Source organism: Vulpes vulpes, chromosome 16, assembly GCF_048418805.1.
Source record: "Vulpes vulpes isolate BD-2025 chromosome 16, VulVul3, whole genome shotgun sequence".
Lineage (NCBI taxonomy): Eukaryota > Metazoa > Chordata > Mammalia > Carnivora > Canidae > Vulpes > Vulpes vulpes.
Genome location: NC_132795.1, coordinates 14,355,320 through 14,373,578, shown reverse-complemented (window position 1 = coordinate 14,373,578; position 18,259 = coordinate 14,355,320). Strand labels below are relative to the sequence as shown.

The following is an 18,259-nucleotide window of genomic DNA, read 5'->3' as shown; positions in this document are numbered from 1 at the left end:
ATCTCAGGATCCTGGGATCGAGTCAGGCTTCCTGCTCAGCCAGGGAGGGAGTCTGCTTGAGATTCTCTCTCTCCTTTCCCTCTGCTCCCCTTGCCCCCCTGCCAACCCCTGGCTTGGGTATATGCATGCACACGTGCCTTTTAATTTTTTTTTGAAAAGTGCTGTTTTAGATAGAGCTTTTTACTGTATCACTTGCTTTACTTGACATATAAATATCTCAGTAAATTGTTTCATTTGTTTTCTGGGATATTACTTTCTTGAGTCCCATAAAACATGGTTGCTGCCTTGTAAGAAAAGAGAAATTGTAGCCATTTTTCCAACAATTATTTATTTCAGTAATAGCAAATTTATGCCTTGCTTGTGTTTAAGCAGTAATTACTGAAGTAGTGGAAACTCTAAAAATAACAATAAATTGTAGGTAAGCTCAGATGTAACAGCCACAATATACATAACTAACTGAGAGTTGCAGTGATGACAAGAAGAGCTATGGCTAAATTCACGCAGGCTAAGGCAGTAATTATATTGTGGCTGCTGCCTGGTCACTGCAATAGTAAGCCATCAATTATAGGATGATACCTATTTCAGAGAAGTTTAAATGTAAAATAGTTTGCTCCTTGGAGTCTCTGCTGTCTGTAAATGCTTCACTATTGCTTCTTTCATCCCCAAAGAGTCCTTATTCCTAGATCAGAAATTTTGTACCATAATTGGTAATTATGGTGTGCATATGTCTGTATTCCAAAAATGACAGGAAATAATATTGATACTTTATAGTTTTGTTTTTTTTCTCTTGTTGAATATTAACATATAACTAGAATATTTTTTATCCTAGATGTGTTTGATGGACATTTGCTGGGATCCACAGATAGCCAAGTGAAGGAAAAATCAACCATGAAAGCCATCTTTGCAAATTTGCTTCCAGGGAATAGTTATAACCCTATTCCATTTCCTTTGTAAGTATTATAAAAGTCAGTGACTGTTGTTGGTAGTTTTATTTTCACTTTATTTAAAAAAAATCTTTGTACAGAGTTATTCTCCACATATATAGATATGTTTATTTAAATATATACGTACTTCTCAATCCTAAATTACATTTCATCATAGTAAAAGAGAGGTGTCTTTTGGTATAGTGTAATTTGTAGAATTATTATATAGTGATCATTATTACATAGTAGATGATTGGATTAAAAAGCATTAACTAATGTTGCTTAATGCTTAAGATTACCAGTTCTGAAAATAATTGTTTTGATATACTTTTTTTATATACGTTTTTTAAAGATATACTGCTACATCTATTGATCCCATAATCATAGAAACATATTACTGATTGTATATGAAGATGACATTACTGACCTAATAACTTATTGGGACGTGATACTTTTCTGTCAGTGGCGATATAGTACAATGACTCATACAAGTTTTCATGTGATCTTGTTTGTACGGGGCTCGCTGAATAGGAAAGAAGACAGGCTGGTGGCTGTGAGTCTTTTCCCCACTGGTTGATCTGTGTAGCCATTAAATGCTGCTCTTGTGTGGTGGTACAAGTGTATCCAAAAACTGGACATTTGTTGATAAGGACCATTATTCTTAACTGGCTTTTGTATTTATTTATTCAGTCAGTATTTAAATTTCTTGAGTGCTAGCTCTAGTGCCCGAGGATGTAGAACAAGATAAATCAGGAAAATCACCACTGTCGGGAGCTCACAGTCTCAAGGAGGAGACAAGTTGAGATTCGTACTACAGACTGTGAGAGTCCCTATTTATGCTGGGTCAGACTCAAATATCTTAGCTTTTTCAGTGGGTTATTGTCTGTCCTGTTGTGTGGCCTTTGCCCGTGCCCTCACTTTTTCTTTAGTTGTTAACTCCTATGAATTCTTTCTCAGGAAAACTTTAGACCCGCCCACTGGCTCTCTGCCCTAGCCAGATTAGATCTCTCTGTTATGTGCTCTCATGATTCCATCATGGCACTTACCACAAAAGGTGATTTTATTTATTTGTAGGATTATTTGTTTCTTTACACCCCACTGTCCTATAAAGTCTACCATGCCTGTTTTTTTCCACTAGTGTATTGTTAACATCTTGTGCAAGTTAGGTGCTTAGTATTAGTTTTTCTGAATACTGAGTCTCGTGCTGGCACGGTGGGTGCTCTGTATGTAGCTATTACACAGATGAATGCTTCTCTAGGGGCTTTAGGATGGAAACCAGGGGATCAAGATTTGGGTTAAAATGGTCACACCATTGAGATTCCATATGATAATAGGAGAGTGGCTGTGTTATATTATTTCTTGTTGGTTTGATAGTTTGATAGTACGTTTCCCACAATTTCTAGAAGACTTGTCTTTTATTCTTATAGTAGAACAAAACCTTTCACATTTCTGCTGCCTCATTATAAATACTTTTTGAGATGAACGTGGCTCAGAGTCTCAGTAGCATGGAAGGCGTTGTTTGGGATAACTATTCCAGAACCCTCTGATTTGAAAACTAATTCTGATGATTTTTAATTGCCTTTAAAAACTTTCTGTTGATACATTTTCCTTGGCTGTTTGGTTCACGTTCTGCATACATTTTGGTGTACTTAATTATATTCTTAGAATTGCACAGTATCTAGGTAACTTAAAATTGTCTTGAAATTTTCTTATAACGTTTCAGTTGTTTGTATATATCATTTTCTGCTAATTTTGTTCTTATTTATTTATTTAAAAATTTTGAACAGTGATCCAGATAAACACTACTTAATGTATGAACATGAACGGGTACCCATTGCAGTTTGTGAGAAGGAACCCAGCTCCATCATCGCTTTTGCTCTCAGGTATTATTCATGGGACTTTTCCAGCTATCATTAGATCTTTATATTTTATGTATATTTATTAATCACCTTATTTAGATCTTTTATAGAGAGTAGAGCAGAATGATTAAATAATATAAGCAAAAATATATATATATTCTTTGGGCATGATAGCTTGTTCTCTTTGGGTCTGAAGTGTATTCTTTGCTCAAATAATTACAGAATGACTCTTAAGCAAGCTTCTACTAACTAAATTGGCTAGGCAAGTTATTTACTTTATATCCTTTAAACATTCTCTGTATTATACTGTGTATCCATTGTATCCCTTCCTTATTGCATTTACTTATTCATATAATAGAACATTTTATGTCATCAGAGTATCTTTTTTGTCCTCTATTTCCTTCTACTTCTCACACATGGCAAGTAAAGTTTTCTTACTAGAATAATGCCATTCCTATGCCTCAACCCACTTACATGCCCACAGTTATGTCTTTAAAAAGTATATTTCTTTAAAAATATTTATATCTTATGTCTAAAAAGTGCTTTTTAATCACACCGATATCTTGGTAGTGGTAGAACTTAGTCTAAGTATAATCGAAGATGTTTAATTAAACTTTTTGTCTATTGGAAGGCATTGAAATTGAAATTTTTCTTTTTATATATTGGTTGCAAGGAGCCTGCTTATTCTACAGATATTCAAATAGCTACAATATATGGTATAGTAGGTATTGGATTTATAGGAATAAATAAGATCAATTTCTATGCCTTAGCATTTATGAAGTTTACCGTCTGGATTGTGAGGAGTTTCTTTCCTTTAGGGGATTCCATATGATATATTTTTTTTGTTTCTGCCTTTTGGCCTTTATGAAGTTAGTATTTGTTTTTTTATTGCTTTAGTCACACTGCATTAATAGATAAGGAAGGTAGGAAAGCCAACCAAATAAAAAAATTTCTTTTGTACTGTTAGGAATTGAGTATTCCAGAAGAAATCACTTTCTTCTAATGTCTTGGAAAAATAGTACATGCTTCTCTTGTTCCCTGATATCTGATTTATCTAAACTAGGGCTCTCAGACGGCTAGTCCAAGGGTTGGATTTGTTTCTTAAAGTTCAGTACCTTTATTCAAGTTCCTTTTCTTGCTGTTATATTAAAGTTTGAAGTTCTATACTTTGAATTGCCTGTTCTATCCCTGGAGGTATCTAATCTAAATGTTAATATATGGCCTTTCACAGTCATTGTTTTGGATATTGATACTGGTTGGTGTGTTGGGTTGTATTTATGCTTTATTAACTGTGAAGATAGCCTTCTTCATGAAGCTTCTACTTGATAATTTTGTTAGTTGACTCGAGTATGTTTAATTATGAACACATAGAATGATTGTGTTTCTGTACTGCAGAGTTAATTCTAAAGTATTTGATTTATTTTGGAAAGAAGCTTAATGTTTAACATTTTTCAACCTATTTCTACCCTAAGTTGTAAAGAATACCGAAATGCCTTAGAGGAATTGTCCAAAGCGACTCAGCGGAGCAGTGCCGAGGAAGGGCTTCCAACAAATAGGTGATCCGTGATTGAGTAGAATTTAATTCATTTGGCTATGTCATCCTTTTTCAAATGCTCATACTTATTACAGCATATTATCCATGTGAAAGTTACTAGAATACTGCCAGTGGCACTCCAACTTTAGCCAACAATAGAACAGAATTCAAGTAGAGCAAAAGGCCTTTAGACAGTGCCTCTGGATAGTTTTCTGATAATTTCCATGGAAGTTTGGTGTATGTTGCAGACTTAGGCTTTCAGCATTTTCAGTTCTCTTTGTTTTCATTTAAAAAATAGTAACTTGTAAAATTAGTAATCTACTGCCTTACTTTGTAATTTAAAGTACTTGTGAATTTTTCATAATCATTAAAGATTCTGAATAGTTTAAAAATAAAACCCCCAAACCAGTTCTTTTAGTATGTTCAGTATTTTAGACATTTAGACAGAAATTGTCGTAGGCTCGTTATTTTGATTCTTACTGAAGTAGGTTTTTCACCTTTACTAATGTGACAAAATTTGATCTGTTTATTATCATGTTAACTAGCCTGAGGGATATGAAATTGGTATTTTCTAATGAACTTGAGGAAATATTATAAAAGCTTCTGCTTTCATGTATTTTCCATACTTTTATATTCATAACACTTTGCGCTCTTTTTCTTAAGTCCAATAGACATTTCAAGACTTTTTCTTCTATGTTATAACCTGTGTTTACAGAAATTATGAATCAGATTTTGGATACCATGGGTGGATTAGGTGGGGAGTAGATTAATGTAGGAGTCATTTTTTGTCTGAATTGTATGAAACTAACTTTTCCGTTGTTTTTTTTTTTTTCCAGTACTTTAGACAGCAGACCAAAGAGCAGCAGCCCTATTAGATTACCTGAGGTCAGTGGAGGACAGACAAACCGTACAGCAGAAGCAGAACCACAGCCAAGTAAGATTATACATGGATGAGTACTTATTTATTAGTCTTATTTGTAATTATGGTTTGAAGGAGAAAACATTAAAGAAATGCCAGCTGGCAAGAATTTATTACATCTGGTGTTTATAATATGCATTAAAAAATTTTTATATGCCCTCTTTTATAACTGTTTTGCTTTTCTTTGGTCTTTACCTTATTATTGGGTTTGAAACTTCTAGCAACTCATAGGTCTATGCAAAAAGCAGCAGAATCTGCCATTTTAGAGCTTTCAGTTTAAAGTATACAAGCTAAAAAGACTTTTAAAAAAGTTTTTACAGTATCGTTGGCATGGTAAAAATAATTTTTCATGTGTCCTGCCCTTTAATAGCCACATAATAGTTATTTAACATATTCCCATTTTTTGAAAGAAAGTTAAGACTAAGTAACTTGCTCGAGATTACAGAGGTAGCTAGAAGCTGGGATTTGAACATAAGTCTCTTTGACTTTGTCAGGAATGTATTTCACTACAAATATAACAGAAAACTCAAGTGACTATTGGGGCTTAAACAAATGACAGTGTATTTTTCTAAAATTGCAATGTCCGCAGGCAGGCAGTTGTTGGCATTGGTTCAGTTAGTCTACATTGTCATGACCAGAGAGGGGGTGTTTCTTTATGATTCTCTTAAGTTTTCCTAATGATCAAAATGTTCCATTTCATGTGTTCATTTAAAATAGAAAGAAGGAAAATAGCTATAAGCTGCAGCTGTTTCCTTTAATTAGGAATGCAGAGGCTTCGCCTTTAGTCTCCTTGACTGGAACTGAGTCTCACAGTCACCCCTCCCTGCATGGGAGACTGAGATCGTAGTGGGTAGCACCACCCTAGTTGCTTATACAAATCGTGACTCATTTTCTGGGGTTCTCTACATTGCTGCCCCAAACTAAATTGCAGTTATTTCAGTGAGGAACAAGGTGGGCTTCAATAGTAAAGAGCCCATAAAGGTGTCTGCTACCCTAAGCACTTTAATGAGTGATATTTTATGTGGATTTTGTAGACGGTAAATGTACAAGCTTATAATCACACATGCTAAGCTCATAAGCATGTATAATATACATATACTAAGCTCAAAACTAAGAATGAAAATATATAGAGTAAGTTTTGGTAATATTTGTGGCCATCTTTTACTAATTTCTGAAAAATGCTGAAGAAATCTTGGATTTTGCTCTGTTAAAAATGTAGGAACACAAATGGTAAGGAGACATTATCTTTAACTCTGAATTCTTGTTGGTTGTAGAATTGCTTTGTATTAGTTTAATTAACTATTGTAATAATGTAAGCATTTAGCCCTAAATTTTTTTGCTTAATTTTGTTGCTTAAGATACTATGACTGCAGGATGCCTGGGTGGCTGCATTGGTTGCACAGCTGAATCTTGATTTTGGCTCAGGTCATGATCTCATAGGTCATGTGATTGAGCTGCACTTTGGGCTCCATGCTCAGCAGGGAGTCTACTTGAGATTCTCTTCCTCCCTCCCTCCCTCCCTCCCTGCATTTACACTTGCATGCACTTTCTCTCTCTGAAATAGTTAAATCTTTAAAATAAAAAGATACTGTGACTACCATGTAAATATATTTTTGAAAGATTTTCTGTAGAATTTCTCACATTTTGACATATGGCTATCTGAGCACTGCTCTTCTTTTATATTTCTGATAATAAAAGTGCTTGACTAATAACCTCCCCCGCCCCAGACCCCATGAAACATGTAGAATAATAGTCTGCAAATGAAAGTATCAGTGTGACTCCTGTTCATTACCCTCGTATTATGGTTACTGCTAACAAAAGAATGAGTTGAAAATCTTTATTTTTCCACCTGCAGTGACCTGGACTTAATATGTTACCGTTTATTTTTAGCCAAAAAGGCTTCTGGGATGCTGTCGTTCTTCCGAGGGGCAGCAGGGAAGAGCCCTGATCTTTCTTCCCAGAAAAGAGAGACCTTACGTGGAGCAGATAGTGCATACTATCAGGTCGGGCAGACGGGCAAGGAGGGGACGGAGAATCCAGGCATTGAGCCTCAAGGTGTGTTAAAGGAGACCACTGTGCCTGTTTTACTTGCTTGTGTTCTTTAGAGCCTTGAGTTGATAATTCTTCCTGCTGAAACCAGGGCATTCGCTCTCTTCTCATGCTGTAGCATGGCAGAGTGGAAAAAGCATGGCGCTTGTAGAGTCCTACTGGCTTTAGATGTCATTGCAATCGCTCTTTGTGGTAGAATCAGAAATCCTTAAGTTTCCATTTTCTCCACTGTAAAGTGGCAAAAGCAGTGTCTTACAAGGTTTACTAAGGACTGAGTGACATTAAACAGGTGAAACATCTATCTCCCCTTATAAATCACAGTTACATATTCACATGTTTTCATTCCACTACCCACTCAGACATTTCCTTCCTTTACCAATCTCTGTAGGGTTGAAGGCATTGATGTCTGCTTTCATTTTGATATTTAAAAATTTGTCTACCTGATTGTGTTTGAATGTGGGGTGAGGCCAAGCATCAAACTATGCTGACCTGTTTTTGTAAATAGAGTTGTAGCGGAACATAAGCACGCCCATTCATTTACTAGTTATCTGGCTGCTTTTGTGTCATATTGATAAGTTGAATAGTTGTGACTAAATAAAATACTTACCATCTGGCCCCTTACAGAAATAGTTTGGCAACCCCTGGGATTAGATCATGAATTAGTAGTCTAAAAGGTAGCATAATAAGTTGTCATTAGTAATTAAGATATCTGTTTAGTATTCTATAGACTTCCATTGGGCTGTAATCCTTGGAAGACATTGATGCTTTGAAAAAATAGTTTTGAAATGTGACACTTAGGGGATCACTTCTTCTAGCTATTGAGATATATTCCAAATTTGTAATACTTAGAGTGAATCTAACAGTGGATTTGCCACACAAATCAAATATAAAAAATAGCTCTGAAGTAGATGCTAGTACATTTTATGTATTTTATATATTTAATATATAAATATATATATATTTATATTTATATACTTTATATATTTTATGTATTTTATATATATAAATATATATATATATTTGAATATATGACAAAGCATCTCAAGCTATTAGAGAAACATTATTCCACACACAGGGAAAACAGTCATAAACTGATAAAGAAGTAATGGAAACTTAAAAAAAAAAGTAATGGAAACGCTGAGTTAATATATTGTTTTTTTAATCTATATTTTTTCTTTCTACTTAAAATCGATTAACATATAGTATGAGTTTCAGAGGTGGAGTTTAGTATATTGTTATCAGAGGAATGAAATATAAGAAAAATTATTCTTCAACCTGAATTCTCTAATTTTCATCTGAAAATTGCTCTTTCAAAAGGTACTTTTACTTTGTAATAGTTTATAAAGTTTAATTGTGCACATAATGCTTGCTTGAGAGTGACTTGACCCAGGATAACAAGAATTGACTTGTTAGTTTTTATTCTTATGTGAGGGGAAAAAGAACAAACAAAATGAACTGATAACCCATTGAAAACTTTGGCTTTCCTAACAATATTATACTTTTTAGATGAGGGAGATGGAGGAGATACACAAAAGAAACAACTCATAAATCCTCATGTGGAGCTTCGTAAGTATGAGATAGAATACTGTTGGTTTGGGGACAGGGACTGTAATTGAGAAAAATATTATTTAAGACTTCTATCTTTATACTAGATAAATATCCTGTTTCTTGGAATGAATATTAAGTCTGTGTGCCGACATAAGCTTTATTTAATCTAGATTTAGTTTATAAAATAAAAATTTATAAAGAAATTTAAATTATAATTTAATGTATCTTATAATTTGATTTAATTACTAATGTTTAACTAATGGGTAATCTCGAGCCATAGAGCCTTGACCAGCTGTCTAGAATTGTGTATGTATAGGTGAGTGGCAAAAATTTATCATCCAGAATAATAATCATACAGTAAAATTTAAGATGTGAAAGTATAATGATGAAAGTACGGTAACCAGTATAAATTTAGAAGTGGGTCTTATTTTATGTTTGATTTTCTGTAAGGTCGTAAGATGCTTTTCAGTCTTCCCTAAGAATCATTTTAATAGAGCTACATAAATGGATGTAGAATTAACACGAGAAATGCTATCCTGGAGAAAATGATATGGTTGCATTCGTCAGGCATGGGGAGTGGGCAGGAACGAAGAGAGATTTCTGATTCATAAAAGCCCCCCCGCCTCCTTTCAACACTTATGTTTATAGAATTTTCTGATGCGAATGCCAAGTTTTACTGTCGGCTCTACTATGCGGGAGAGTTTCATAAGATGCGCGAAGTGATTCTGGGCAGCAGTGAAGAGGATTTCATTCGTTCTCTTTCCCACTCCTCGCCCTGGCAGGCTCGTGGGGGCAAATCAGGAGCTGCCTTCTATGCAACTGAGGGTAAGTCTTTTAGTCACTCACTCACTGAGTCGTAGCCATCTTTTCCCCTCAGATAATTTGAATCACTTGAGCTGAGGTTGTATGATATGGTCAACTGGCAAATGAAGTTTTCTGTTTGAGGGGATGTAATAACAATATTTAAAAGAATACACATGTATATGATGTGCAGTTAGAAGCAGACATTGATCTGATCCTTACTAAACTCTCTCTGGTCCTGACTTGTACAAATGTGAGTAGTGGTGGCGAACTTTTAGAAGACTCAAAATGATACTTCAGAGCTGATGAGAGAATGATAAAAATACAAATACTTGACCTGAAAATAGGAAGGCCAAGTTCTTAACCTGCAGAGGTTTATAGAAGTTGATGACTGTTTGTACTTCACATTCCATTCTCCATACCCTGAAAACTAAGTTATCTGAGAAAATGCAGCAGGAAGGATGTTGCTTGATAAGAGCTTATTTCATAACTGTGACTTACTGCATTGTTAACAAAGGAGTTTATAAAATTTTACTTAGTAGTTTTATTTTCTTTTTTTCTTTTTTTATTTAGTAGTTTTAAAAAGTAGATGATCTAGCTATGAATTTAGGTGTGGTACTGTCAAAGGTAGAGGCTTCTTGACTCTATAAATCCTCAGAAACCTTCTGAGCCCTCAATTCCTTGAGAACTATGTTCTGATTAAAATCTTCTCTGTGACATCAGAAAATCTCCCTTAGAGCCATGAAACAAATCTTTTGGGATCTTTGGAGTGATTTATTGTAAATTATGTCAGGAAATATTGTGACTGAATAAACACATATACACTTCTGCCTTCTAGATGATAGATTCATTTTGAAGCAAATGCCTCGTCTGGAAGTCCAGTCTTTCCTTGACTTCGCACCGCACTACTTCAATTATATTACAAATGCTGTTCAACAAAAGGTAGAAATTCCAAACTTTGGTCCATAATTAGAGTTTTCTGGACTTTTTTACATCCTGAGAGTCCCAGTGGCAGTTTTTTCCATGCTAAGATAAGAGCAGGACACGACTGGATCTGTTATGTTATTAAGGTGTGATAGAATGCAGTTATTTCAAACTTTCTTTCTTACTTCACCAGTGAGAGCCAAGAGATCTCGAGCAGGTTGCATTTAATGTGTGTGTGTGTGTGTGTGTGTGTGTGTGTGTGTGTGTGTGTAGAAACGTTAAGATTGGATGAAAATAGCTGCACATTGTAATTTATAATTTTGTTGAGACAAATTAGAAATGTTTGTTGAGACATGAGTATATGGATCTTTAAGTAGAAAGGAAGCCATTGGCTCAGGGTTGCCCACTTGACATTTAGCATTGATCCTCCCAGTAAGGGTATAAAGGAGTCACGTAGATTTTTTTTTCCACTTATGGTTTTGCATGTTTTGGGGGAAATTATATGTCATAACAAAATTTGTGATTTGAGAAATTATAAAGCATTATCCTTTGGGGAGATGCAAAGGATCTAATGTTTTTTATTAGCATTACTGTTTTACTTTTTACTTCTGAGATTTAAGGGCTTAAGTTTTTTTTCAAGGTCCTTTGACTGGTCATATTAATAGAATATCATGTTTGGATATTACATGGATAATCCAGATATGGGTACTAAATTACAAATAATCATTTTTGATCGAGTTTATCTTTTCTTGCTTGATTAGAGACCCACTGCTTTGGCCAAAATTCTTGGAGTTTACAGAATTGGTTATAAGAATTCTCAGAACAACACTGAAAAGAAGTTAGATCTCCTTGTCATGGAAAATCTTTTCTATGGGAGAAAGATGGCACAGGTAAGGACATTGAACTGTGCAAACCCTGTAGCTACTGGAACCTTTAGCACTTCTGGTTCCTGAATATAGTGAATTAGAAAATAGCGTGTTACTTGATAGAATTAAACTTTAACTTTGGAATTGTTGAACCTTATAGGAAAGATTAAAGAATATTGTAGACTGGTCTTAAAGTTTAACCTATTCAATATCCTAGAAACATAGAATCATAGAATTAGAAGACTGATCTGTTTCTGTCACCTGAGTTTTTAAAGTTGAAGAAACGAAGACCTAGAAAAATTAAATTTGTGACAGTCACGCAGGTATTCCAGGAACTCAGGTTGTTTTAGATTCTAGAACAGTAGTTTTCAAAATGTTGGTCCTTGAACTATTTCCTGTCTGTGATGAGGTAAGGAGCTTACACTAGAATATCATTCAATGCACTGCTTTCTTCATTGAGAATGTCTTGCTCTGCTGAACTGAACAGTGTGCTTACTGATGTGATTGTTTCACATTCTGGCACTAGCTCCTTAGGTCATCATGAGCAGGAACAGCTGACTTAGCACTGGTCTGTAGAATACACTTCCTGTTGCAACTGGTCTAGGACCTAAGTCCCCTGACCTTTGAGTGTGTGGCTTTTACCACTCCCAACATTTCTAGGGACATACAGTTGCTTCTGCACTGCCATGAGTATTGAATGGAGTTTTGGTATCAAAGCTAAGTTTCCTAAAACTGTTGGCATCAGTTTTTTAAACTGCTCTATGATCCAGTGATACATTTTTGGCGTTATTTGCTAATGTTTCTTAAAGTTGATTAAGTGGGTTAGTGTATTCCTGAAATGTTTGAGTAATTGAATTCCTAGGTGTTAATTTTTAATGATGAATCATATCACCATTTATTTTATGTTATTACACAATCTTAATACTCGTGTTACATATATTTTTAATACATAAACAATATGTTTAATACATTTATATGTTATTAAGTTTTAAAGTTAAATTTAGAAGCATATATAATGGTATAGGCTATAGGGCATCTTTTTGCATTTCCAATTTAATTACATTAATTATGCAACTCATGCATAAATAACAGAAAATTTTCTTTCTGCTAGGTTTTTGATTTGAAGGGTTCACTTAGGAATAGAAATGTAAAAACCGATACCGGGAAAGAGAGTTGTGATGTAGTCCTGCTGGATGAAAACCTCTTAAAGATGGTTCGAGACAACCCTTTGTATATCCGTTCTCATTCCAAAGCCGTGCTGAGAGCCTCGATTCGTAGTGATTCCCACTTCCTTTCTAGCCACCTCATTATAGATTATTCTTTGCTGGTTGGGCGAGATGATACGAGCAATGAGCTGGTAGTCGGAATTATAGGTAAGTCAGTAAGCATACCTTACTTCTATTATAGTTCACGATTGAAGCCAGAGTACATTTGAAGATTATGCTGAATTTGGTCTAGTTATAGCCTATTAAACATTTTCATCGACTTTCATTTGAAAATTCAACAATAGCTTTTAAATTCTAGTTACCTTCTATTCAGCGTCCTCATTTTCATTTTCATTATCTTTACCAAAAATATCTGTATTCAAAAAGTTCTTCATAAATGAAGCCCTAGGAAGTCATTAGGAGGATTAAAAGAATTACTATGGAAAAAACCCTCGGCACAGTGCTTGGCAATACTGTTAATATTCAGTAAACATTGTAGAAGTAACAGTAATTACTGTTGTTGTCTCCTTATTTACTAGCATAACTTTATTTCTAATCTCACCTCCTGTAACAGATTATATTCGAACATTTACATGGGACAAAAAACTTGAGATGGTTGTGAAATCAACAGGAATTTTAGGAGGACAAGGTGAGCAGAATTTTTCTTTATTTAAACTGTTCTCTTTTCTTCCTTATCAGTTAACATTTAAAAAATGGGTACTTTTTTAAAATCCACCCCCCCCCCAAATAAGTAAAGAAGTGGTTATCTCTGATTTTATCATTTCCAAAATGATCAAATAATAAAGGGATCTATATAGGTGGGGAAATAATTGGTTTTAAAGTTGTGTTAAAATGCCAGAATGAAAAGTTACCCACAAAAGGCCAAAGAGTGTGAATAAGAGGTTATTTTTAATTAACACTTGAAAGCTTCTGGTTCTCTGAGCACTGCTAGCTACACTTGTACTTTCATACATCTCTCAGCTGGAGGCAAGAGCTACTAGTCTCTATTTTTAGAGGCCGGGGCTTGGGGTGGGGTAGGGGTAGGGGCAGAGGAAAAGGGGAAGAGAATCTTAAGCAGGCTTCATGCTCAGCACAGAACCTGACATGGGTTCAGTGTCACGACCCTGAGGTCATGACCTGAGCCAAAATCAAGTCAGACGCTTAACTAACTGAGCCACCAATGCTCCAAGAACTGATCTTTTAAAATGGGAACCCCTACTAGGAAGGGCTTGTCCCACATCGTGGGGCACAGTGGACACTCCCTCTTTCTTTTTGTTTTTTGTTTTTTGTTTTTTTTTCCCTCTTTCTTTTTGAGACTGTCATGGTATGTGTGTCTTTATGACAGTTTTCATGAAAGAATATAGCTGCTCAAGTCAGTTGTTGATCAACCATGTAACAGCTTTTTCCCTTTGCTCTTTCATAATCTTAGGTAAAATGCCAACTGTGGTCTCTCCAGAGTTGTACAGGACTCGATTTTGTGAAGCAATGGACAAGTATTTCCTGATGGTACCAGACCACTGGACAGGTTTAGGTCTGAATTGCTGAAATGGAGCACGTGATTTTGAAATGGACCAGGAATGAAAAGGCCCTGGAACAAAGGACCAGAAAGGAGCTCCATGTTTTATTTCTTCATCACATTCACCACTGCATGCCAAGGCCTTCCCATTCCGTGCTTGTGTGGGCTGTCTGTAACTGAAGGGTTAAAACTCCGCGGATTTGCACTTTGGCTTTGGATACCTATAAATTAGCTGTCCTTCTGCTGGAAAGTTTCATGAACATTTTCCCACATAAGCTAAAATAGAGGCACATTTCAAAGGGCTAAATACAAATGTAGGGTCAGAGATGAAGAGATAGGGTGAAACATGGGTTGTCAGATTTGTTTCCAATCCTGTTAAGAAAATAACGCTTCCTAGATTGTGGCTTTCCTGGCATCATATTTGACACGTTCTTTACTTAGTATTGGTAGAGCTGGTGAATTTGTTTTGTGTTTCTTCTGTGATGGTGTAATGTTGCCTATTATCAGAATTTCTGAAACCTTTAAAAAATTCTGAATTATTCTGTTCATGGCCAGTTAAACAGATCGACCCTGTCTGTCCTTGTTTGTTTGCGGAATTTGACTTAAATTGGGAATCCTGTCATGTCCTTACCTTGCCCTGTTTTTTGAGTGTGCTTGCTATTTGTCTTCTCTGTTGGTGACGGGAGACCAGCCATTCATCAGCAGCCTTCTTTTGGAGCTGTTTTTTAAGCTTACTTATAACTTTTGTGCAATTAATATGTTAAACTGCACTTCTCTGTACCTGTCCGCATTCTAGGTTTTCCTCCACTTTCAGGGAAACAGTAAATGAGTCTATAATGACTAAATTCCCAAAGGGAGAATTACTAAGGATTTTTTTTTTTTTAATGTAAAAGAGAAATTAGACCTTATCCAAGAAATTGGGTGAGAGGTAAACACTTGCTTGTTTTTTTGTAAAGGTAAAGTGTCTTTTTCAATATAAATAGCAATTCAAGTGGCATCTGTAAAACTAAGTGGTTTCTAAGTGTGGACATCTGTTTCTTAACTTTCTGCACCAGTTTCTAGGCCAGTTCTGATTATTGAGAAATGTTAAAGAGATTAAATATTTGTAGTAAGGAACTTCTTGTTTAATAGAGTTTTTGTTTGTTTAAAAAGTGATCAGTACTGAATTGTCTTTGAGGAAATAACAGAATGCCAACTATTTCCTCGTGGCTTCTTTCCCTAACAAGGATAATTTGGGGATTTGTAAAGATTTATAACATTCTCCTCTTTTCAGGCTTCCTATAATAGCACATTTCTATTGTAACTTTCACAAAATAAGAAAAAGAAATCTGGGTACATTCCGGTTACAGAGACTCTGTAAGTATGTGAAATAGGAGCATTTTGGAAAGTCTGCTTTAGAGAATGAAAGCAGTAAGGAAACATTAGTTTGGTGTTCATTGCATATTGGAAACGTGATTTGTCTTGAACTAGAAACAAGTTGGCCAAGGACTTAATGACCGATGATAAGCACTTTAAAAAAAAAAAATAACATGTGGTGTGCCTTTTGAAAACGCACAGAACACACTGGTGGTTTTAATTTTGATGTGACAGCCTAGGACAGGACGGACGCCTGCCCGAGTGAAACGTGTGGATGGACCGTCGCTGACTGCTAACTTCTTGTGAGTCCAGGAACAGTGGATTTTGCGACTCCTTTTGAATACAAACACTCTTCCGTCAGGATACTTAGGGTTATTCACCTGTGCATTTCCTGCCCCCTCTGCCATGTCCACCGCCAGGAGAAGGTGGCTTCCCTTAGCCGTAATCGGGTCGTTTCTAGGTTTTAGCCTCAACACCCTGCATATGGCAGGCTTGGGTCCTCCACTGGAAGAATTCCTGACAGTAGCGTGTGTCACATTGATTTTGTTTTCCTTGCCCATGACTTGAACTGTTTTTTACAGCACAGCTGCCTCTCAGATAATTTTGGGGCTAAAAAAAATTCCAGTATACTATAATCTGAAGCAACACTTGCTGCCTTGCAAGGGTGATCTGTCCTTTGGAAACTGTCTTAATGAAAGGGAAATTAATTCATTGTGAGTAGTAGGACGACATCCTCAGCCCCGGTGCTTTTGTTGAGGCCACGGTAGTGTCTGTATATGTCTGTATAAGGTGTTTCAAATATCGTGCTGCTTGGTGTTAAGCATTGAATGACCGCTCACCTCTCTTGAATTTCCTTTCGAGGCTTGGAGAACATTCATGTTGAAAAGACTGAGGAAGAAATCTTACTACTTTCTTCCTTAAAATAAAACATGAATCCTGATAATATCTGATAGTTGCACAAGAAAACTATGTGAACGCTTTGCATTGTATAAAAATTTTGTTTATAAATATGAAGGTTTCTGATGCTGTCAAAACTCTATGGAAAAATAAAAAAGGTTTACTTTTTTTCCTAGCCAAGTCTGAGACAAATAAGGGGAATCGGGTATTGCAAGCCCTTTTGTAGTCTGTTGAATTATTTAAATTTGTAGACGTTTAAAATTTCCTACAAAATGTGCTGCTTATAATGTTTTCCTCGATCCGGCAGTGAGTGGTTTTCTAGCTTTGGCTTTTATTGGGTATTGTACATAGGTTTGTATTGGTTTCAGTGGCATCAGTGTCTCCTTGGCTTTTTACCCATTAGCACTGGGCTTGTAAAAAAAAAATTGCCAAGGAAAAGTAATCTACCTGTAGAAAGTTTGCTTAACTAGGGGAGTGAAAACTCTCCTGAATGCGCCTGGTGGTGAAGCAGGTCAGGCCATTCATTGTTCCTCAAGTATTAACATACTGACTTATGCAGTATTCAAACCATCTAGTGCAATGCCTTTTTGTTTGTTTTTGTAACACGGGTGCAGTGTATTATAGAAAAACAAAAATTACAATCACGAGCAGTTTTATTAATGCTGCTGTGCTGGTTTTGTAAAAAATGTACATTATGTCTTTTGACAGGTTTAATTTTAACTAGAGAAATGGCATTGTAAATCATAATATCCTCTTTTAATTTAATATGAAAAATTCAATTAACAATATTGAAAATACTTAATGTATTATATTGTATATATTTCTCTACTTTGGTTCTAGCTCTTTTATATGATTGACATGTTATTTAAGAGATAAAACTGCCTTGACCTTTTGGAGACTTATACTGTAAATAAAGAAGACTTACGATAAACTGAGAATCAGCCTCACTTAGTTTTGAGTCGGTTTGCGGAAATTAATGGGGGTAGGGGGGGAGATGGAGTTTGGTGTCCAAGCCTCGCCCCTCGCCCCTTTCCCCTCCACCTCCCCCATTGCCTCCCCCCCTCCTCCCTCGCCTCGCAGTGTTGCCTTCTGTTCATTTTCTTGCCCTTCGTCTCCCCACCAAAGAATTTAAGTCTTTCACTAGTAAATGGTCTTCTTAAGTCCCAGAAAGGGGCGGGGGGGGGGGTCTTAAATCTGCATGTTTGCTTCTGCCTGTGTAAGTAATGGCTTCGCCTCTCCTGCCCTCCTTTTCTCCATGTGTTTCTGCTTTCCTGGTGGGACACTCAAGAAAGTACTGCCCTTTCTCAGCCAAGAACGGCTGAATTCACCTCCTTGGCAGACTCTCTAAGCTATGAATTGGTCCCTGGCATGTTCAGAGGAGTCTGCCTGGAGTGGATCCAGCTGTGCCCCACCCGCAGCAGTGGGCGCACCTGCTCCCCTCCACCAAGCCTGGGCTCACCCTGGAGCAGGAGAGCCTCTGGGCGGTGCTCCCCCTGCTGTGGTGGAAAGGTGCTCCTTCGGGGCCAGGCACCCAGTTGTCTGGCCCACCTCCTTGGCAGCGTCTTGTGTTGGAAAGTCCTTTCTTGTACAATTCTAGATTAGCGCTTAACAAAACTAAGATTTTTTTAACCTAAGTTTAAAAATTGTGGTTAAAACCACCCCAAATTTATCATCTTCACTATTTTTAAATATATGGTTTGGTAATGTTAGCTGCATCCACATTGCACATTATACCCCCCAGAACTTTTTCTTCTTGCAAACCTGATACTATACCCATTGAACCACTCTTCTTGCTCACCCTGGACTCTGGTCACCTTTCTGTTTTCACTGATTTGACTACTTTAGCTTCTTTAAACAAAACC

The 18,259-nt window shown here is 36.2% G+C and overlaps 1 protein-coding gene across 13 annotated transcripts in view; it reads left to right on the top strand.

Annotated features, from left to right (window-relative positions):
* PIKFYVE (phosphoinositide kinase, FYVE-type zinc finger containing) overlaps positions 1 to 17,335 on the top strand; it is an 82,947-nt gene extending 65,612 nt beyond the window's left edge. For all 13 annotated transcript variants that reach the window (XM_072741569.1, XM_072741577.1, XM_072741580.1 and 10 more), the window contains 12 exons: positions 830 to 950; positions 2,711 to 2,806; positions 4,255 to 4,338; positions 5,153 to 5,250; positions 7,126 to 7,290; positions 8,791 to 8,850; positions 9,481 to 9,657; positions 10,472 to 10,575; positions 11,319 to 11,447; positions 12,535 to 12,796; positions 13,203 to 13,277; positions 14,058 to 17,335. In XM_072741569.1, coding sequence (XP_072597670.1) covers positions 830 to 950; positions 2,711 to 2,806; positions 4,255 to 4,338; positions 5,153 to 5,250; positions 7,126 to 7,290; positions 8,791 to 8,850; positions 9,481 to 9,657; positions 10,472 to 10,575; positions 11,319 to 11,447; positions 12,535 to 12,796; positions 13,203 to 13,277; positions 14,058 to 14,173 — 1,487 coding nt within the window. In that variant the 3' untranslated portion in view covers positions 14,174 to 17,335. The remainder of the gene's footprint in view (positions 1 to 829; positions 951 to 2,710; positions 2,807 to 4,254; positions 4,339 to 5,152; positions 5,251 to 7,125; positions 7,291 to 8,790; positions 8,851 to 9,480; positions 9,658 to 10,471; positions 10,576 to 11,318; positions 11,448 to 12,534; positions 12,797 to 13,202; positions 13,278 to 14,057) is intronic.
* The last annotated feature ends 924 nt before the right edge of the window (positions 17,336 to 18,259 follow it).